The following is a 17,865-nucleotide window of genomic DNA, read 5'->3' on the forward strand; positions in this document are numbered from 1 at the left end:
AATGAGGTGGTGTGGTCGGCACCACGCTCTGACCGCCTTTTACCCCCGGGAAAGACCCGGTACTCAATTTTATAGGAGGCTGAGTGAACCTCGGGGCCTTTCTGAAAGTTTGGCAACGAGAAAAAATCCTGTCACCACCACACTATTCACTAAAAACACCCGAGACAAAACAAAGGACAACTATGACAATCGTGTTTACCGCTCTATTTCTACCAGTAGCATGGCGACATAAACATGCGCAGACTGGTTTCAATTTTGGACAGCACACCAGCGCTCTGTGTGAGTCTAGTATACTATTATAACGTCTTTGAGATTTCCATGTTCGTTCTTCCCAGAGCGGGAATTAAACGAGGGAGGATCGCTCTAATAAGTGTCCTAGTGAATCTTCTATTGCTATTGCATGAAAAGCGTAACATTAATCGGGGTTTATTTTGTTGTTTTAAATTAGTAGTAGTATTTGTAGTGATTATCGGATAACTTCTCATTACCGGTACCATCTTTCTGTTCTGCTTCTTTGTGTACTGCCCTAAATGTTTGTTGCTTGTTCATCTTTTGACAAATTTATTTTGGTATTTACATAGGAAAAAATTTCAGGCTATTTTGAAGAACGTGTTACCTAAATACTCGTTACTTAAAAGCACTCTTCAAACCTCCAACTCCTCATCTGTTTCACGGGTTTTTAGGTTATGTGCATCACAGGTTTCATGCAATATATCTCAACTTTTTCCGGTAAGTTTATCAATATAATTTCATTTTTTATAAACGAGGAAAAAAAATCACTTTTGACAATTTTCCCTCTCAAAACCACGAGTTGAACGTCCTTCAAAATCCCCAAATTTCATGTTGGGAGGATATATTTTGGAACACTGTAAAGTGTGGATTTCCTCTTTTGTGTGTAGTTCTTTATTCAGGGACTAAGGAAAATAATGATGTCCTTATATTCTAAATTGGCCTACATATTGCTGGAATATATTGTGAACTAAAGAATTTGTGTACGTAGTATTTCGATAAGTAAATTAAAGTTGCGACCTTCATTGATTTACATCTTGCTTATCAAATATAAAACAAAAACTGGAAATAAGTATACTAAATAGTCACAAAGTTATTCAGAATTTGGAGCATGGAATTCTCAGGGATCGATTTTATGTCCAATATTGTTTCTAGTTTATATATTAATGATTTAGACTGAACCATAAATAATTTATCCCAGGTAATCTAATTTGCATATAATAAAAGTGTTGTCTTTTAGGAATCCAATAAAATACAGAGAATTAAATTCCGTAAGAACAGTTAAATAGAACAGAAAAATTCTGTAGGACCAGAAATTAACTTTTACATAAATACAGTAAGCTTTTAACTGTATTTAAACTCATTACTGAGGGCAATACTAAAATGAATTTATAGCAATGATCTTGCATAAGAACGGTTGTGATGTACTCCACATCATTCCCCTAAACTCATCAACCACGATATCTTGGAGGTAGGATTATGATTTGACCACGGCATTATACTACAGTCCAATATACAGTCACGAAGCTCAATACGTAGTAAATATGCATCCATAGATAGTTGCTAATCACTAGGATAGATCGCTAATATAGCCTCATTACAGACAATGCGAAATAGTACCGACATAGTCTATTGTTCCTAACACCCTCACAATTCAAGCTTCATGCCTATATATACTAGACTGTGATACTTTATTTGCAGTTGCCAGGCACTTGAATGTAATATATTTTGTTTCTGAAGTTTGAAGGGAAGCAATCCTGGAGGGAGAAGTAGGCCTAGTCTTTGGTAGAAAAAGTAGAACATCAAGCTTTATGTACCACAGTGTAGTTCTGTCGTCGATTTACAAAAGGCGACATATTCAAAATAACAAAATATTGGAAAATCGCAAAAACTGTAACTAAGTTAAATTAAAATGTACATATATTTTTTTCTAATTACATCACTATTGATGCATACCATCGTAGTTCCTGCAATAACTCCTATGCGACATATTTATGGATTTTCAGATTTTTTTATCTATTAAATAACTGAAATATTGATATAGCAAATAATAAAATCTCCTATATGTAATTATATTTCTTTCTTTCCAAAATGTAATAATTCACAATCTCTTATGTACCATTGCCAGGGAATGAATAAATGTGTTTTTTCTTCCTACAGAAAAATTTTATATTTTGCACATAGGAATTATTGCAGGAACGACGACGGATCCATGAACATTTAAATTGTTTAAGTCTGTTATTGTATTTTATTTATTTATTTATTTATTTTTTTGCGATTTCCCATATTTAATAGGCATTTAATATCCTCCCGTGTGTCATTTATATTTGTTACTGTTGCTCCAAGATATTTGCATTTTTCCACCTCTTCAAAGGACAAGTGAACACGTAGACATTCTACCATATTGCATCACCCCAGATATCCAGGAGAAATATTTCTTTAATCATACAAACTAAAATATCTGTATAATTAATTTAGCTTAAAAATTGCAGTGGGATTACTATTTATTATGCTTTAAGGTACTATGGTGATGTGGCGAAGCCATCATTTTCTGTGATAAAGAACTATGTATGTCTTAAAACAGAAGTATTGCGAAGGGGGTGCAAGTAGTTACAGGAATGGCAACATTTGCTGCAATCCTCCCGCCTCAATATAATCTCATATTTTTATACCCCTGCTCCTAAAAGTCCCCTCCTACCTGTTACTTGTTTTGTGTAGCGGAGTGCCATAAGTTTGTAGCTGATCTCTACATTCTTTCCCCTTTGCGTAAAATAGATACCGTACCTTGATCAAGGACACTTCGTAATTGTTTTGGATGATGTTGTTAAGATTACAAACAACATAAAATATTAATATTTGAGGAGAAAAATTCGCTCCGGCGATCGAACCCGGGTCCTTGGTTCTACGTACCAAGCACTCTGACCACTGAGCTACGCCGAATTCAATCCACAGCGAATTTTTCTCCTGAAATATTGTCAATATTACAGATATTATTCTGTATGACAAATTAATAAATCTATAATATAACATAAAATATGTTAAGGATTTAGTTCTAGAACATAATCCGCTATATCATAGCAACAAACACAAATAAATATTATGTTTGTTAACACAAGGTGGCATAAAGCTTTTATTTGGGGGAGGGGGATTCATTCAACTCTTCCGTAGTGGTAGTGGTGCTAATAGCAGTTCTATTGGATTGCATGTAACTCCTGCTAATCCATAATTTGCCGTATTATGGACATTAGTATATAATTATATAACAGTCTTCAAATCTCTCCACAAAGCTCTGACTACGAATAGTTTAATGAGTCACAGTATGTAAGAAATGTAACTAAATGCAATATAACAAATTCGACCATATTAACATATCCGAAGGGATCATATGGAATTATGAGTTATTTCTGTGGACTTACAAGGAAAACCCGATAACGCCTTAAAACCTAGGTTTTTAGATATTTGAATTTAGAAGGTTCTCCCTGTCAAGAATCTGTCATTTATGGACTTTGAATATTTTAACTATTTTCTTCATACATAGGGACTAGATAGAAATGTCATTAACAGAGTTCTTTTAAACTACAGAGAAAAAGATTCTTACTAAGACATGTTATAAACTGTTTTTTTGAGCATAGTTAGTACGTTTTTCTTTGTAAGCCCAAGAGCATACAATTTTATAAACTTCAATGGAGCCTAATTATATTTATTTCATTTCAGATGAAGAGTACAAGCAGAAATACTTAGGGGAACTTTCCTCTTTGGGAATTCTTCAGCCCCAGAATGCTGAAGTCCACACCTGTGGAGTAACGGTCAGCGCGTCTGGCTGCGAAACCAGGTGGCCCGGGTTCGATTCCTGGTCGGGGCAAGTTACCTGGTTGAGGTTTTTTTCCGGGGTTTTCCCTCAACCCAATACGAGCAAATGCTGGGTAACTTTAGGTGCTGGACCCCGGACTCATTTCACCGGCATTATCATCTCCATATCATTCAGACGCTAAATAACCTAGATGTTGATACAGGTCGTAAAATAACCCCCCCCCCCAAAAAAAGAATGCTGAATCACAGATGCCGGAGGCAGCAGCAGCATTAACATCAGCAGGAACATCATCATCATCAACAATAACACCACCACCACCACCAGCAGCAGCAGCATCAACAACAACAACATCCTGGACTACAGCAGCTACACACCTCTTAATAACAGAGAGGCTACAATTAGAGGTGGAGTTCAAAATACAAAGGCAAACTGTGGTCCAGGATTTCAACAAACCTTAAGGACAAAGGCTACAGTTACTCACCCAGTGAGTGCGATTCAAAGTGGAGGAATTTAATGGGGACCTATAGAATGAACTTGGACAAGAGGTCGAAATCTGGAAGTGGCTGTGTGAGGTGGGAGTGGTTTGATATTATACACGAAGTGTATGCAAAAGATGTAACCACTCAACCCCCCACCTCATACATCACCAACAGTTGTAGTCCTCAACCTCTGTCACCAAGAAATAATAGCCAATCTTCAATTTGTCACCAAGAAATATTAGTCAATCTTTAATTTGTCACCAAGAAATAATAGTCAATCTTCAATTTGTCACCAAGAAATAATAATCAATCTTCAATTTGTCACCAAGAAATAATAGTCAATCTTCAATTTGTCACCAAGAAATAATAGTCAATCTTCAATTTGTCACCAAGAAATAATAGTCAATCTTCAATTTCTTCATCTTCTTCTCCATCAACTTCTTCCTCTCCTTCACCGTTACACAAGAAAAGAGCTCGCGACTCTGAACAACCGTTGTGGTTTCAGAATAATCTAAAAAAAAACATGAAACAAATATTGTGAAAGAAGAAAAGGAAGAAAAGAGATAGAAGGAGATGAAGGAATTGGAGGAAAAGAAATTGAAAACTATGGATGCATTACTGGATGTATTAAAAAATCTAACAAAGTAATAAAAATTCCTGTCACAAAACTATATTGGTTTTAATATCTCATATCATGAAGAGAAGGTTGAAGACAGAAGTGATCAAAACAGACAGGTTACCATTTAAATTTTATGTTGGAAAACTACTTAACCAATAAGGACCACATTTTCCAAAAAAAAAATAAAATGCGTGTCTTGCATATTCCACATTAACTTTATTCTGATTGGATGTACTGTACAGCTATATTAATGAACTCTTTGAAAGTACTTTTTTTTTTTAGGAGGCCCTCAAAACATTGTTTTTAATGTCTCTCTTCTAAAAAATTACAAGAAGCAGAACTGTGAATATTTTCATACACGTTAGGAACTATGTGTTACAAGCTGAAGAACAGAAAATCTCATAACTTCATCACCATCATATAAAAAGAATTATTTTTAATGTTCAGTTTCAATTGAAAAACATGTTCTCAGAATATTAAACAGGCAGTACGAATGAGTTAATCCTTCTGCTACCAAGGTTTTTCACAACTTACTACTACCAAGGAAAGGTAATATAGTTACCCCAATCAAAATCATACATCAACCTTCGTTAATCATTTCGAATAAAAACAATTCATGTACGTATTATTGATTATAGACTTAAAAAAAATGTAAAATATAAAATAACCATCCTATTTTCAAAAACTCATGATGGTTCAAAAGTCCCGTTCCATTTTGTTGGAAACAGGCACAAAAATTAATGGACTTTACATATGTTACTGGCGACACTATGAAGTGACATATAGAATAAATTTAAAATTGCCTCTCATTTCCAAGACAAACTTCTTAATGCTACGTAATTTTGACATGGTGGCAAACACATTTACAAGCAATGAATATCACATTACTATAATATAAATTGGAAATCATTTCAGTTAGTTATTGGAAATTAAATATTATAATATCATACCACCAACCATGAGCAACTCAATAACGTTTATAGAAAAATAGGAATTAATGTATAAATATATGAAAATAATAAATCGCCACCATCATAGCTCAGTTGGCTAAGGTGCTTGTGTGCCGACCCGGAGTTGCACTTGGGTGTGAGTTTTTTTCCCGTTCGGTTAAATTTTTCTCGAAGTTTTCCCCAACCGTAAAACAAATGTCAGGTAATTATGGCGAATCCTAAATTTCATCTTGCCAAATACCATTTCGTTATCATCAATCTCATAGACGCTAAATAACCTAGTAGTTGATACAGAGTCGTTACATAACCAAGTACAAAAAAAAACTAATCTAATTTCAGTTATTTGTTGAAATTCAACACAACCTATACTACAACGAGCAGGCTAAACGATTTATTATTTGTAACAGAATCACTTTCAGAAAAAAACCTTTACACACAGATATAAAAAATTGCGAACAGAAGATCATGATAATATTAATAACATATAAATTATTATAAATAACATAAAATAAAATATTTTGGAGGCAAACAGTGACATGGAGAAAATTAAGCTACAGTTTGGATTTTATATCCTGGAATTGTCATGACACAGACTACCATGGGGGGAGGGGGAGCGGTAACAAGAACACCCCACATAAATAATGTGAATTACAACTTAAATTAAAGTAATTACTTATGTTATCGTTAATTGAAATTGTTAGTAGACATATAACGGACAAATACATGGAATTTTAAAAAGAAATATGGAGAAAAATAATATTTAAAAATCGTGTGGGGTAATCGCAATAGACTGTGAGCCTTTGGGAACAATAGCACTAAAACAATTTAAAAAGAAATCGTATCAAATGTTTTGCGTAATTGTTTTCATCAAGTTAGCGATTGTGCGATCGCTTCAAATGGTCTAACAAATTCGAAGTTCCACCACCCTTAGAGTAAACTCGCCCATAAAGTTTACAGTGTGCGACTTTATTATTACCTTCAACTAAATTAAAGAATTTCCATGCGATGGATATCCGATTTGGTGCCATTTTATTCCCCTCACAACTACAGTCAGTCCGTACGCGCCGGTCGTCCTTGAGCTAACCAGCGAATAGGGATTATAAAGAATGGACACTTCGCGTCGGTACCTTTGATGTAGCCGGACTGATTTCAATGACCTTCAAAGCCAGCTAAAGCGTGAGATTCTGCTTTCTCCCTACAGTTGGCGATGACATCACACCAGCTAGCAGTCGACACAGCGGAAATATAACACATATAATCAATACATCTAGGTACATTATGTACTCAAATAAAATAAATTGGATCCATAAAATAATAAATCCGTCATTAACTGTAATGTCTAGACTCTGGAGTTCCTTTAATTGTTGTTGGGGTAACAACAATTAAAATATGTAATGATTTGATAGCGCTGAAAATGGAAAAACAAAACTCTTACGAGAAGTAAAACCATTTACCTATATTATATTATATACAAATATTAAACGAATTCGATACTTAATTTTATAATGTATTATATTATTTTATAATATAATTTATTATATCTAAAATATAAAATATTATTATTACAACTAGTTTGTCACTGAGAAATAAGGAAAAGCTGTTGCCTTGAATTTACTTGAAGCAAAGCGTTACTGGATTATGCAATAAGGTAGGCGATGTTTGGATCCTGTGTCTCAATTCTATTCTCAATTATTATCTTAGCGTATGCTCGATTACACTAACCTCTAGCACTTGAAAGTGGAACTAAACGCTGCGCACAGAGAAACAAAACACAGGAAAATTCGCTCAGTGTCCATTCTTTATAATCCCTATTCGCTGAGCTAACTGTCGCTTCGCTCCGAATCCCCGCAACCCTCCGTATGTCCCCTGTTCCACCTACGGTACTATCGGAGATCACCGGTGGAGAGCTTTATTCGTAATCTCCGATTCCTCCGCGGTAGTAGTAACTCCGATGAGCAGCACTGCTCAGCCTCCTATAAAATTGAGTACCGGTCTTTCCCTGGGGTAAAAGGTGGTCAGAGCGTGGTGCCGACCACACCACCTCATTCTAGTGCCGAGGTCATGGAAAGCATGTGGCTCTACCTCCATGCCCCCCCCCCCAAGTGCTTTCATGGCATGTTACGGGGATACCTTTACCTTTTTACTGTACATAACTCTCCCCTTGCTTAGAAAGGAATAGTTTTGTATTGTGGCCTGCAGTACTGATACTGCAACATATTTATTTTGTGTGCACTTGTAAAGTACCTCGTGTAGGGCCACGTTTAGTAGCGAGCTGGACTCCGTAGTCCTGATTATGACGTAATCGCGATAAGCGAATTATATTAACATCTACAAAAGCTGGTACTAGCGTACGAAAAACATTTGCTCTATATACATACGCAGCACAAGTATATTATAATTCCGATAAGGAGAACAAGATTTCACTGTATGGATGTAGTAGCAAGTCTTTATTTATGATAATAAGCTCATTCCCAAGTGTTGTGTACTGCACACATTCCTTATGACGTTCTTGAACGTTGAGGATATGTAAATTAAGAATGTAGACATGGACTATCCAAGTTGAGTATTGTGTGAATTAGCAGTTAAATGCCATTTATTACATTCTTAAAAATTATATATTATATGGATCATAAGAGGAGACAAAGAGGAAAGCAGAAAATAGGAAAGACTGTAGAATGATGGATGTGCATTGAAAGACCTACCCTTGGACAGAACGCTATGAATATATATATTTATAGTGCTCCTGCCAAGAAGTCAAAAGGAGAATAGCAATGGCAAAGGAAGCTTTTAATGGGAAAAGGAGCATCTTCTGTGGACCTCTGGAGAAAGAACTAAGGAAGGAAATAGTGAAGTGCTTTGTGTGGAGTGTAGTATTGCATGGGGCAGAAACATGGACATTACGACGAAGTGGATAGAACCGACTATGAACACTTGAAATGTGGATATGGAGAAGGAAGGGACGTGTGAAATGGACAGACGTAATAAAAAACGAAACTGTGTTGGAAACAGTGCGTGAAGAAAGAATGATGCGGAAACTTATCAGAGAGAGGAAAAGGAATTGGCTGGGTCACTGGCTGAAAGGAAACTGCCTTCTTAAGGATGCACTGGAAGGAATGGTGAACGAGAGAAGAGTTCGGGGCAGAAGAAGATATCAGATGATAGACGGCATTAAGATATATGGATCATATATGCGGAGACAAAGAGGACGACAGGAAATAGGAAAGATTGAAGAATGCTGGGTTTGTAATGAAAGACCTGCCCAAGGGCAGAACACTATGAATGAATGAATGAAAATTCATAGTTTTCTGCCCAAAGGCAGGCCTTACTATGCAAACCCAACAATCTGAAATCTTCACTACTTTCTGCCTTCCTCTTAACCTCCACATATGATTCGTGTATCTTAAAGTTGTCTATCATCTGATATCTTCTTCTGCCTCGAACTTTTCTTCCGGTCACTATTCATTCCAGTGCATACTTTAGTAGACAGTTTCTTCTCAGCCAGTGACCCAGCCAATTATTTCTTTTTCCTCTCCTGATCAGTTTCAGCATTATTCTTTCACCTACTCTTTACAACACAGCTTCATTTATTATTCTGTCTGTCCATTTCATACGCTCCATTATTCTTCATATCCGTATTTTAAATGCTTCTGGTCTCTTATTTTCACTTCGTCGTAATGTCCATGTTTAAGCCTCACAGAATGCCACACTCCACACAAAGCACATCACTAGTCTCTTCCTCTTCTTTTTAACATCTTAAAAAGTGATTTCAATTCTCCAAATTAATAACATGTTTTTTACTTTTGGGTTTTTTCAAAACCTTGACTGAAAACATAGTACTGAATCCTTTAAATCTTAAATACTGACCTACCTTGTGAGTATATTTATTTCTCTAGCCTCAAAAATCAAACATTTTGTATTCTGTATTCATATACAATCTGTTAGTTCAATATCCATATACGGTACCTATTTAGTCTTCAGTGCACACTGCTGATATAATATGATCCAAGAGATACAATAAATGAAATTAAAAGAACTCACAATAATATAATTAGTATTATCTAGTAAGCACATATGAATTTACACAAAACATCAGTAATAAATCATTGATAATAAACTGAACTCTAATGTTTTTCTTCTTTCAGAAACGAACTTGCCTACCACATTACACCAAATGACAGATGTACAGGTATGCCAATCTATAAACTAAATACACCATACTTGTATACTACTACAGAAGCGGCACTTCGAAAGTCCCGAAGCATGTTTGGCAGGTTGGTGGTCTGAGCCCCATGCAGTCACTGGCATTCCTTTCCATGAGTGTGTGGTGCTCTTCCTGCATGCATTTTGTTTTCACTTTATTTATTGTATATTCATCTTGAAGACTTACCTCAAGGGCAGCAAGGAGATTTTCGAAGACTATGTCCAAAGACAGCTCCTATTTCAAGTTTTTCTTCTATAAGCACATCACGTTTTCGTTTCCGGTCAGTCACAGAATCTGTTTTATGATGAATGTAGAGTATCCAACGCCCACTGAACGAATATTTCACTTTTATCACTGCCAATGTTGCGCTATAATCGTATATGCAAGGTAGGCTATAACAAAAACCTAAACTAACCAAACCTAACCTGTCAAAGAAGCAACAAGTTATACTAAATATGTGTAAAAGTGGCCTGTGTCTCTATAGTGGGTGGGATATAAGTAACATTGGCCTGTTTTATTAAAGTTATTCAGCAACTTTAATATTGTTTTTTGTGTTGAAACTGGGATACCAGGAAATTTAGTTTAAATGCTTGTCTTGTTTTGCTACACAACTTTCTGCACTTGATGTATGTCTTCAAAATGAATTTACAATAATGCAGTTAATATCTCACCATTACACAACATTACAATACTCCCTAATGAAATCTCAGTCATGATTGCACAACACAACTGTCCTACTCTAGTGAAATCAAGCACGACTGTACACATGAAGAGCGGCATGATTTTGTGGAGAGGAATGCTAGTAACTGCATGGGACATGGGCCGCCATCTGACTGAGAAATGCTTTGGGACTTTTACACTGCCTGTATTGCATTTACATAATACATAATAATGTGACCTATCTTGGCAATATTTCTTATAGCCTAGTATGTTTTCTTTGTCATAGAAAATTTATTCCGATTCTGCCTCGTCGTCATCAGCAGCAACAGCAGATTCACAATCCTTTGGTGCTTCCACATCTAGTGCCTCTCCTTCTCCGCAGATGGACACTAGAAAGAGAAGAAAAAAATTAAACGTGCAGGAAGAATTGCTAAAAGAAATAAAAAGAAGCAACACAAAGGCAGAAGAACATCAAGCTGTAGCACTTGCTGCTCTTCAAAAAAGTAATGATTTGTTCGCAGTGTCTCTCAAATTACAAGCAGAATTAATAAGTGCACTATACACAAAGTAAATATGATTAGTTGCCTTATTACTGTCCTGAGAAATGCTGTACCAAAGCCATCCTTATCATCCTAAACCCTTGTATCTATATTTCCAGTGATGGTATTATGTATTGGCTGGGTCTGGGATGTTGCTTCTGTCCATTGTGTTTCAATGTGGTCGTTTTGTGCTTCACAAATATTGTGAAGAATGCAGCAAGCTTTAATTACCGTAGGCACGTTGTCCAAATGAAGCTCCATGCGTTTGCCTATTATTTGGAATCGCTTTTTAAGCCTTCCAAACATATTCACCATTACACGTCTTGCTCTAGACAATTGAAAATTATTATTATTTTTTTTTTTTGTCCTTCAACCCCAGTTCCATGAGGGAAAGGTTTCATGAGGTAAGACTGGAGAGGAAAGGAAGAATCTTCTAATATATGGACTGGGATCTTCATTCCTTCAATATTAATTGCCATTTCCTCGTACAAATCTTTCTCATTATGAACTGCATAGAAGTTAGAATTTCTGTATATGTGAGCATCATTGTTGCGGCCAGGTGAGCCCACATTGATATATATGAACTGGTACCTGTGGCCACTGGCGTGGCTCAGTCGGTTAAGGCGCTTGCCTGCCGGTCTGAAGTTGCGTTCGGGCGCGGGTTCGATTCCCGCTCGGGCTGATTACCTGGTTGGGGTTTTTTCCGAGGTTTTCCCCAGCCTTAATGTGAATACAAGGTAATCTATGGCGAATCCTCGGCCTTATCTCGCCAAATATCTCGCTATCACCAATCTCATCGACGCTAAATAACCTAGTAGTTGATACAGCGTCGTTAAATAACAAATTAAAATAAACAAAAAGGTGCCTGTGATTTACTACTGCCAGCAGTACTACAGAGTACCAGTTCTCATAATTATAATAGTCCACTGCGAATTATTTTGGTGGACTTACTTCAATGTGGGTGCCATCAATTGCTCCGATACATTGTGGAAAGTCTCAGTCGTGTTAAAAGCTTTCGACAACTTCCGTCACTTGTTCTCTTGTTGGTGGGAAGAAATTGATGTAGTGTCCCATCAGGTTTTCGACTACATATTCCGAAAACTCCAGTACTATTTCCCCGACTGTGGTTCTTCCCACTCCAAACAGGTTGCCTATTGTTCTGTACTCCCTTGTTGAGCACAGACTATAAGGTGCAATAGCAACTCTCTTTTCAAGCGACATAGTACGTCGCAGGTGTGTGTCCTGCCTTGCCATTTCGCGAACATTTTCAACAGTGAACTGAAATGTGTTCCTACTCATTCTAAAGTTTTCTTTGAACTTCGTATTGTCGTAAGTTGGGACTTCATTTTCCCACCAAGGAGCAGTATCATTGTTTCGACACCAAACTCTTCTATTTCTACTTCTGCTAGTACGTAATAGTAAACCAAAGTTTTTAGATTTTCGTCTCATCAACTTCGCCGCTGAACGTTGTTTATGTGCAGTAAATCTTATATTAGCTGATTCCGTTTCGAGGTTATTAATTTGTGTTTGCATTGCAACGATGTTGAGGTTAGGGTTCATTTTAATAATGTTATTTATTATAAACTAACATAAATAGTACCAATATAATTATATATATAACATCACAAACACTTCTAACAAATAAATTGCTATAACACACTGCAGGAAACAGCACAAAAATCTAAAACAATGAACAGACGTTGAGAAGAAGGATAAACTTCAGCTACTGCCAAAGAGGAAAACAAAACATCGACAGTACGAACATAGAGGAAATTCCTTTCTCTATGGTTCACCAGACAGGACCAAGCATGACCTAGTGTGTCACTACATTTTCGGCAATCGCGATCGGCCCTGATCGCGATTAGTACTGTAATCTGTCACCAGTATTAGTGTAGTCAGCCGGTGTGAGTTTGGGAATGTGCCTAGCTTGAGGCTCAGTGCAATAGACCTTGATAGATCACAGTGCTGAGTCATAGTGCCCCTCTCCCGAAATTCCATTTCATTCCAATACGGTACATAATACTTGAACTGATAATTTCATGTAATTTACATTTGTATGTAAGTTGTAAATAAAGAGGTATTCGACATTCCGTATGTTATCAGCTCTGATTTGATAGTAATTTTCAGAGAGTCTTGCACGCTTTTCCTTATAATACTTTCTGTGTTCCTTTAATCCCACCAGTAATTGTTCCAACAGCACTAGCCCCTGCAAATCTGTTAAGGAAATATTTAAATGCACTGCCTCTGGTTTGATTTGTGTCACCTAAGAAATAGTCGGTTAACCAATTCCCATTTTCTTGATTAAATTGGTACAAAGTTTTGTTATCTCTGGAAAGTGAATCTCTGTGCTTCTTGTAAACTTTTGAGGCCATTTAATATCCATGAAACTCAGCCATTTCTATACAACAGCTTCACTCCACAAGCTTGAGTTATCTATTTAGGTACCTCAGGTTTTTTTTAAGCAAATGCTTCAGAGCAAGAAGCAAAACTTCGTTTTATTAATAAGTAATGCGAGGAAATTATTACGTGGTGAATCCTTGCTCAAAGGTGGAGGAAACTCTTGATGAGCAAGTTCATTTTCCTCAACTTTATTAATAGTAAAAGGAGGAAGCTCACAAAATTTGAAGCAAACTCAACTTCATCTTTATTAATACCACCCAGTATCACCACTGAAACCATGTCGCCAGGTTCATTGTTTTCCAACTAAACCTGTTTTTTTTATATATATATATTTTAGTTTCTAAGACAAAGAAATTAAATATCGGACTTTGGCTACTTGGCACTCATGGCTTAATTACCTTATTACGACATTTACTATTGTTAATGTAGGACTTTAAGATGTTTTCTACTCACGATTTAGTTTATTTTTGACCATGAATGTTGGAAACAGGTGAAACAGCAGATGAGTTTCCAATTTGAAATGTGAAAAGAGCCAGCTCCGTGACAACAACAACCAGCGTCATATCCTCCACGGCATCCAGCTTGCTACCCAGCAAGGAAACACGCAAGAAAACAAGCACCGTCTCAACCGGGCTTGACACAGCAACCCGAAAAGTAATGATTGCAAAACCAAACGAATTAGAAAGAGAAGAATATAGAATGGCCATTACGCAGCCATATTTGAAGAAAATTGAACGACCGCCCGCCATCAACTTATGCGCCCAAAACAAAGTGGACGTGGCGATAAGTCACGTTGGAATCGTCAGCTGTCAAATTTCGTTTGCGTAAATCAGTTAAACTGAAGTGGAAAAACCTAGTATTTTGTCAAATACGTGATAGTAACTTAATCTAAAATGAAGAACTTACGTACGCTAAATTTAAAACACTTGAGCTATTCCTAGTAGGAAAGCTCAAAAGAATAACCTAAGCATAATTGTCATATAGGTATGATAAGTCCTAGCAAATATACTGAAGAAAATGTTAATATTCCTAGGTTATTTTAAATACGACCTGCAAGATTGCCTATAAAATGAACGAGTATGATTCGGATGATTTTATTAAATTGTTTTCCCAGTCTCTACATGTTGCAGAACTATTTATTATACCATAAGATATGGAATGAAAGTGGGCCCTAACAAAAGTAAACAACCTTTCACCTCCAAGCTTGTAACTTGGGTAAAACATGATCAAACACGCTTTCAGTTTTTTTTTTTGTTACAGTTGAGTATAATATTAGAAATGTGAACGTGAGGCCAACAGCCAGTTGGTCTGTCTGAGCCTTTCAAGGGCTGTGGCATCACAGATTATTAGTTTATAATTGAGCACCCACGTGCAATAATAGTGACGCACACAACTTCTATGAGAGAAACACGTTTTTATTTACAATAATAATTTCCATGGAATGAAAACACTAAGTAAATGAACGAAAATTGAACATTGTTTTTTCCTAAGGGAGGATTTAGTAGCAGATGGATATTTTTTACAGTCTCTGGTAACAATCTGTAAAACAAATTGTTTTTCAGTTTCATCTTTTGTGAAAATATTATTGTAATCCTGAATGAGTTTGACTTCTCTTTCTGCAACGTCCTTCACAACAACTATCTTCTAAAGTTTTTCAATTCCACTTTTGTAAACAGGACCATCCTTCCAAGTTGAAGGGTCTTTGTTGAGGAAATCGGTGCTGATAGAAAATCTCGTGAAGAAAATTTTAGTATCAGGAGTTACAAAAGACGAAACTCAATATTTATCAAGGAAGAAAAATCATTCTGTTGCAGAATGTAGCTCTTCGGTTGATTTTCTTCTCTTTCTTTTTCTTCTTCCAGTATAACTTGAGCCATATTTGCTTTAACCGCTGTTGGAACATAGTCATAAAATAAGGATAGAACCACAGTTTCGGGAACTAAATATCAGAGATGGTTGGAAAATTTATTTCCAGCAGACTGATTTCTGGATCAGTATCCTGATAATTTATCAGTTCACGCATGAATAGGAAATCATGATAAGGTGCTTTAATTGCTTCTGATGACAGAAACCAGGCTCGAACATAGCCTACACTCGAGCAAGAAAAATACATATTCTTCTTAAAGAGTTCTTCTCCTTATGAGATACCTGAAATTGATCTTGAAACAAGTGTATCTTGAATGCAAAAATTGCTGTTGCCATTCACCTAGTATGACTTCCAGCTCCTAGTATATGAAACGATATCCAGTCCTTTGGAATGCTGCCAAGAAAAATTATCGTTAACAATTCTTATCCTCTTCATTTTTCATCTGTCCCAAAGCTCTGAATGAATTATGTCAAAGAGATCGTCCAATCTATTTTCTTTTCCTTTGCCTGCAGTTCTACTCATATATTTATATAAACCTTTCCAATCATCATAGAGTTTGAATAACTTATGAACAGAGTGGTCACTTTTTCTAGTACTGATTCATGCTCTATGCCAAAAAATTAAAACTTCTTGAACCACCAGTGCTACACTACTCTTTGTTGCAAGATTTACAACTTGTACATTGTAGAAGAAAACGCTTAAAACTTGCCGGTTTGAAGGTAGTTTGGCTCTGTTGATTTGATTGGAGATGTAGCCAACAAGAGAGACATAAAATTATTGTCTTAACTTGTGTGACGAACTACGTGAAGAGGTTGATGCCATTTTATAACTCTAGAATAAAAGTCTTGAAAGTCACTTTACACGAGCAGTCAGCAGGTCAGCACAGACAGTTCTGAATCAATAACTGAAAAATTATTCATCAACAAGATTATGTTTAGTTATAAAATAAGTGAATAAAGCACATACAATAACAATAATAATAATAATAATAATAATAATAATAATAATAATAATAATAATAAATAATAATAAAAATAATAATAATGATGATGAGTAGTAGTAGTAGTAGTAGTAGTAGTATGATTTAAGAAGGGCGTGTTAGCTACTATGGTTATTTGCGCCCTTATCTAAAATTCTTAATATAACAAAGACATGAATAATATAATAATCAGAGTGCTAAAAGAACTAAAAAGCGTTGTCACGGGAAAACGAGGCACACAAATGCAGTATACATAAGGTGATAGGTTGTGGGTTCGATCCCGGGCCAGGTCGATGGCATTTAAGTGTGCTTAAATGTGACAGGCTCATGTCGGTAGATTTACTGGCATGTAAAAGAACTCCTGCGGGACAAAATTCCGGCACATCCGGCGACGCTGATATAACCTCTGCAGTTGCGAGCGTCGTTAAATAAAACATAACATTTAACATAAGGTGATTTCTACACAATCATAAAAGTGAGGATTTCTACGACTCTAGGTGGTATTCAAAACGAACAAATAAAACAACAAAACTAAGGGCATCAGAGATAAATTGTGAATCATATTTTAAAAACAATAACATTTTACCAAATATTCGGATGTATACAGTCCGAAATGTCAACAATGTAAAATCAAATATAAAACAACAAATGTAACCTCCGGATGTAAAGGGTCCGGAGGATACGTAAAACGGATCAATAAAAAACTAAATCACCTTATCCAAACCTGTATTCGATAAAAATCTCAGAACTGCATTTGTACAATTAAAATCATTTCCAAGAGCGTCATGTAGAGTGGGGCGAATTCCATGTTGCCGAAGGACACGGTCATATTTTCTACAATGCAATAAAAAATGTTCCACCGTAAGTGGAACATGGCATAGATCACACTCTGGCTGAAGCTCGCCACGTAGCAGATGGCCATGTGTCAGATGACAGTGGCCAATCCTCAACCGGGTGAGAAAAACTTCATGATGTGACGCTCTTGTGGACGAATCTCAAACTCGAACAGTATTCTTTATTCTTCGTAATTTGTTTTCCTCTCGTGCAGACCATTCTCCTTCCCATTACCACCATATTCTATATTTCAAATGATATTGTAAGTCTTGCCACCTCTCGCGCCAATATACCAGAGTGCCATTCGTAGCACCACCTTTGGCTGCAGCATCTGCGGCCTCATTCCCAGGAATTCCGACATGGCCAGGAATCCACACTACTCCAATCTCGAAGTCAGAGCTTAGGAGTGTGTGGAACAGCTGCTGAGTTCTTAACACAAGGGGGTCATCTGAATAGAGAGACTGCAAAGATTGAATGGCACTTAAAGAGTCGGAGCAGATTAGATATCTGCCCCGAG

At 36.4% G+C, this 17,865-nt stretch overlaps 1 protein-coding gene and 1 long non-coding RNA gene across 2 annotated transcripts in view; one reads left to right on the top strand and one right to left on the bottom strand.

Annotated features, from left to right (window-relative positions):
* Positions 1–9,621: 9,621 nt before the first annotated feature.
* On the top strand, positions 9,622–11,152 carry LOC138693381 (uncharacterized). The gene is made up of 3 exons (XR_011330296.1): positions 9,622–9,739; positions 10,011–10,054; positions 11,016–11,152. It is a non-coding gene; the product is annotated as an uncharacterized lncRNA (long non-coding RNA).
* Positions 9,753–17,865, bottom strand: part of LOC138693379 (zinc finger protein 664-like) — an 81,036-nt gene continuing 72,923 nt past the window's right edge. The window contains exon 6 of the mRNA XM_069817302.1: positions 9,753–11,118. Within this exon, the coding sequence (XP_069673403.1) occupies positions 11,021–11,118 (98 nt within the window). The 3' untranslated portion in view covers positions 9,753–11,020. The remainder of the gene's footprint in view (positions 11,119–17,865) is intronic.

This window comes from Periplaneta americana, chromosome 17 (genome assembly GCF_040183065.1).
Source record: "Periplaneta americana isolate PAMFEO1 chromosome 17, P.americana_PAMFEO1_priV1, whole genome shotgun sequence".
In the NCBI taxonomy this organism is placed as follows: domain Eukaryota; kingdom Metazoa; phylum Arthropoda; class Insecta; order Blattodea; family Blattidae; genus Periplaneta; species Periplaneta americana.